This window comes from Limulus polyphemus, unplaced genomic scaffold, assembly GCF_000517525.1.
Source record: "Limulus polyphemus unplaced genomic scaffold, Limulus_polyphemus-2.1.2 Scaffold3540, whole genome shotgun sequence".
Lineage (NCBI taxonomy): Eukaryota > Metazoa > Arthropoda > Merostomata > Xiphosura > Limulidae > Limulus > Limulus polyphemus.
Genome location: NW_013669150.1, coordinates 13361 through 19248, shown reverse-complemented (window position 1 = coordinate 19248; position 5888 = coordinate 13361). Strand labels below are relative to the sequence as shown.

At 30.5% G+C, this 5888-nt stretch overlaps 1 protein-coding gene across 1 annotated transcript in view; it reads left to right on the top strand.

Annotated features, from left to right (window-relative positions):
* Window positions 1-2209: 2209 nt before the first annotated feature.
* LOC106469550 (40S ribosomal protein S23-like) overlaps window positions 2210-5888 on the top strand; it is a 10946-nt gene continuing 7267 nt past the window's right edge. The window contains exon 1 of the mRNA XM_022398092.1: window positions 2210-2279. Coding sequence (XP_022253800.1) covers window positions 2276-2279 — 4 coding nt within the window. The 5' untranslated portion in view covers window positions 2210-2275. The remainder of the gene's footprint in view (window positions 2280-5888) is intronic.

Below are 5888 nucleotides of genomic sequence, written 5' to 3'. Positions count from 1 at the left end.
AGTTTGGTAAAGGGTTGGCAGTGGATGGTATTAACTAGCTGACTTCTCTATAGTTTGGTAAAGGGTTGGCAGTGGATGGTATTAACTAGCTGCCTTCTCTCTAGTTTGGTAAAGTGGTGGCAGCGCATGGTATTAACTAGCTGCCTTCTCTCTTGTTTACTATTTCGAAATTATTTACATCTAGCTCAAAATTCAACAAACAAACTTGCGGTAAAGTTGTGACGATTAGTTATCGATCACTGTCACGGTTAGTAGCCTATACGACCATCTAAATCTAATAATTAGTAACATTTTAATAATCAGACACTAAATATAAACAAGCAGCTTTGACAAATCCCTAAAAAAATACAATTGTAATAATACTGTTCTCATAAAGTTACAATTCACTTTACTCGTAAACAAATCAAAATAAAGCAAAACATATTATCTTTAAAACTTAAAAAAAAGTAGTTTAGATCCTAAAAGCAATGATTGCGGTAACGACTACTTTAAAGAAAGTGAAAAGTTGTCAATGGCTTTCAGCATATAAGATTAGCTAATTTGAGATCTTTTTGAATACTTGTTTTGTTTCAGCTCCAAGCCACACAGTGGGTTATCTAATCTCTCTGTACCATATAAAATCGAAACCAGTATTTTAACATTGAAAGCCCCACCAGGGGACATTTTTGAATAATTCCTTCCAAAGATGTTTTTCACTCTACTGAAATTCCCAAATTATAAATCGGATAAGCATCTTAATTTTCGGTGATGATGGTATGGAATTCTCTGATAACTAATTGCCCTATAAGTATTAGATACACAAATTCGCAATAACAGCAGATTCGCCCAGGTCTATTGAGTGTGTTTGTTAGAGGATGAGTAAATGAGTGTTTCACGTGAAGTATAGAATAACGAAACCAGATGACTAAAAATCCTTATTGTACTGAGAAATTGAAATCACTGATACAACTCACGTACCCTTGCAGATGATGGGGCAGTTCTCTTGTACGAAATGGTTGGTGCTCAATATTCCAGGTATTCTTTTTCTCAAGATTAGACTAACCAGATTTCCAAAATAAAAATAAAAAAAGGACAATTCAGCCCTTGCCCCTAATTTCAAAATGGTTATTACAAATTTGAAATAAATTAACTTTTAATTAATTTACTTTAAGTTTATTGAGCTGTTCCACAATATTTCCAAATATATGTATATTAACATTGTCATTGTTTGCGAAATAATTTCAACTACCTTTTTAGGCGATAGACACAAAACAAATGAGCAAAATTAGTTAAATTATACACCCAAGAAATATTTAATTATTCACTTAATCCAGTTAAAATTAAAATAGGTTACTTCATACGTGTATTTATTTAAGAAATCATAACATTTTCAAAAATAATACTTTTAGATTTTAGCATTACTTTGAAACTTTTTTGGAGATATGTTTGTGAAAAATGAAAGGAACGTAGAAGTTCTGTGTGCTATTCCCTTAAAAGGTAATGCTGGTTAAGTTGCTAAACGCAGTGCCAATGGATTTCTCTGTGATCAAACTGTTGAAATGGGCACTAGCTTATAGAAAGAGTGAAATGAGCATTGGGGTGCTTTTGACATGACAACCTTACAATGAAGCCTTTTCAAGTGGAAACCACGCTACAGGGCTATTGACAAGATGCAGTCTGTCGGATAGAACATGACTCGTCGTGACTACATGGACTGTAACGACGTTGTGACTTTCGAAAATCATTTTAATACAAGTCTAATGAACCTCTATGATTACAGTAAAGTAGGATCTTACTACCCAAACAGAAAATAATCAATGGAGTGGTTGGATGGCCACTCTCAGTGTACTTATGGCTGGGAGATAAATCAAATAATGAATTGGATGCCGATAATTTTTTTCTTTCTTTTTTAACGCATGCATTTGCTATCAAAAGAACTAATTAACAGATAATTTTCTATAGACGTCACGAAATAAATTAAATTATTATTTAGTCATTCGATTTCAACTTACGAAATCTTTGCTTATAAAACCGAAATAATACAGAACGTGTAAACTAAGCATTTAATGATAAACATTTTTTATATTGAAATTGAAATATATACATATTAATATTAACTTCTAATCAGAATAAGTACCTACTTAGAGTGAAACTAAAAATCAATCTTGTAATTAATATGATTATTTTCGTTTTTTCGTCTAGTTCATACCCCCGCTGTTAAAGCTATTTTCGGACGTATTCCTTTTATCGATGAGGGCGCTTCTTTCTTTTCAGCACGTGGCTCAGACGGTAAAGAATGGGTAAGATGTTTCTATAAATTTTACATTTAATTTAAAATAATATTTACTGATGTCTGTGATTTCTTTGTTGAAACAAATAGTGAGATGTTTTCTTAGTTGATACAAAAACCTGCCGAATGTGCTGAATTGTAAATATTTTATTTATAACTTGATAAATTTTTCTGTGTTACTGTTAGTATGTAATAGCTTTGTGTAAAGAATTAAGCCAGTTAAGGCCTAACGTAACCGTAGGCTTTAGACGAATGCTAAAGTGTAAAAGTGTAAGCATATTCCGCTTGTGGAGAGTCTATCCTTTACTAGCCACAATAGTGTAAAAGATCACAAAAACAATTTGTGTGAGGGTATAGGCTTGTACGTAGCCATCATTTACAATTTTACATATTGAAATTAAAATGACTACACAGTCGTTGGTTGCATGTACTAAAATTAAAACAATACACGTCCATACTACAGACGTTGTATATTTTTTGACTACAGACACAACCGTTTTGGAACATCATTATTTGCATCGAGGAGAGCTACACACTAACCTAAGCCATACCTAACTAATAATAACCTAAGCTAACATAATCTGAACAAATCTAACTTAACCTAGGTAATGTAAAAAATATAGTATGTTTATATCTGCTGATTATGGTACTTTGTGCTGCAATTAGGCAAAAGTAGATAATTAATATTTCAATATCATTAATCATAGTTAGAGAAAGATTTCCACAGGTTTCACTTCATAATAGAAATGCATAAGAAAAAAAGGATTGCTCACGATAAGAAAATTGGTTGTTGCGGGTTAGATTCAAGTGGTTGGCAATAGTATCTTGGTAGTAATGCTTTCTTGTGTCACCAAATATGAACACTAGGGTCATAATGACGTATGATATGTTAAGATGTTTTATGAAATTATATAATACATAGCTTAGGTTTTAATTTTTAATCTGCAAATCATCAGTTTTAGTTCCATGATCCTGTGGTTGAACATATATTACATGTGGTGTATCCCAGAATGCAGTGGCAAGCAGTAGTTAAGTCAAGGTAAAAATGAAGAACCTGAAATTAAGAGCCTTTTGATGCTTTAGAGATCAGACATGTGGAGGTATTTTGGATTTCCTGTCACAACATAAAATGACTGAACAATAAAACCGCTGTGTGCCAACTGTTCAAAACAGTGCATATGTGCTGGTATCATGCAAAAATTGTATTATAAGTACAAGAAAAGTAAAAAAAAAGCTCTCTTTATTACAAAAGAAAAACCTAACATTAAGTGGTGTTCGTATGTAAAATCATTTATTTTAAGTTTTCCTTTTTTAAAATTTGTTAGATTTGCTTTTGTTTACTTTATTTAGCAATGTAGTATCACTATTGATAACACAATACATAATGCTTTTAGGTTCTGTTATTCAAATGTATCCATCTCATGATCTAGGTACACAGAAACATAATATTTAAATATATATATATATGTTTTGTAGAACAAACTTGTTTATCCATAAATAAAACTATTTTCATATTATAAGTTACTTAATTTATTTTTGTCATACTCTGTAATTACTTAAGTAAAGTTAACGTTGTCAATGTATTTTAAATGCAAGTAAGTTTCATATTCTTTATTTGTAAGTAATTGTGCTTTTGTTGATATAGCTTTGTGTGTTGATAGAAAAAATAACTTATTTTTAAGTAATTTAAACTGATATGAAGGAGTTTCATGTATTGTGATACATATTATGGCTTTTATGACCCAGTGTGTATGTTGAGCCTAATGTATTGTTTCATCCCAAATGAACACACAGCTGTGTGTGTGTATATATATCAACAGATATTGGATGTTCATATTGTATATAGTCTTTGCTGTAGATAGGCCCACTATTTAACCCCATATCTTCTGGGGCCATTTTGTTTTATTGTGAGGGCAAAATTACATTTGTGAATTGAAAACATTATAGAGAACTTCTCTTTTGTTGGATTTCAGATTTTATTTTTGTAAATAGTAGCATATCATTCAATTATTTGTACAAAATTGTATTGTTTAATGAAGATTAAAGAAAAATTTAATTTAAAAAAATCCCAAAATATGTTTTGAGACTATAAATAAGTGCCATCTAAGAAGAAAATCTTTTCTTTGCACTTTTTAGCACTGGTCCTGCCATCTATTATTTGTATCTAAAACTTTTTCTAATCTATTTTCTTTATAAAACAGCGTCTGAGTATGTTAATCCTCAGTTGTAAAACTTTTAGCCAATCCTAGTTGAAGGTGTCAATTTCAGTACCATGTTATTCCAATCACTGTATTTCATGTTTGACAAATCATAGGATGATAAACAAAGCACATGATGAAATGTCATTCTCTGGATTTTAAAATATATGAATGTGAAGGGTGCTTATTATAGTAACTGCCATTTTATGTAGAGGTTGTATTTAGTATTGGTCAATAGTTACTTTTTTTTTTTTTTTTTTTTTATATAAGTCTTAGAAAATTTGCTTCTGGAAAAAACTGCATGGCATATATGTGACTTTTATTATTTTTATATAGTAGCTTAAGTCATGATGTATCGTATATCTATTTATATTAATCATTATATTGAAAATTTAATTCAAAGTAGATATATTTTTAGGAAAGAAGTTGATCCATGAATGTTAGGGTTAAGAGCTATTGAGTGCATTTTATGTGAATTAGGCTTAGCACTTTGAACTGAAAGAGTTTGTGATTTTTTATATTTTTTTGCATTTAAATTAGTAGTTTTAAGTTCAATAATTTGGTGTAATTTTATATTTAGTTCATAATAATAATAATATGATTCAGTATTTAGAATGATAAACTTGTGTGATTTTTACGTAATACTACTAGTACCAGTACCACATAAGAATTTTATATTTTTCGTTCTTACAATCTTTACTTTGTAGTAAGACACACATTTCTATTGTTGTTGCTTTAGAATTAAAACAGTCTTAACTGATATATGTTTATTCTGCAAATGGTTTAAAACTCAGTGTAGGAGTAACAATAATAAAAACCCATATGTTGGTTGTGAAACAGACTAAACATCTTTGTCTCAATAATACCGGGTAAACTGTGACATTCTCACAGTTGGGGTGTCAATACAGTGAAGAGCTTAAGTTTCTAATTCCACCATAGATCTTGCCAATAATGAGAGGAATGTGACCAGGACTAATCTTTTAAGTGCTGTAAAGTAATTTTCGTTGTAATTTATTGTGTCTGTATCATTTGGTAATCTCTTGTAATAGGATGTATCATGTAACTAGGGTCAGGCAGTGTTATTCAAATCACATGTACTGTAAACTATTACATACATTCACTAATAGTGGCAAATAGTTTTGCCTGTATAGTGAAACAACATAAAAGGACATAAATTTGTTTGAAAATTTAAAGAAATGATATTCAAGTACCGAAAAGCTTTCTTACCGTCATGTCTACAGTAATGTTCAAATGCACCTGTGCTGGAATGAACGAGGGTGACCACCAACAGGCATGATAGTTTATGGCAAATGTATGAAGTTCACGCTGCTAAACTCATGGATTTTTTGGCACAATAAACAAAAGTACGGCTGCATTGAAACATAAACTTGAAATAAAAATACATTTAAAAAACAAAATTA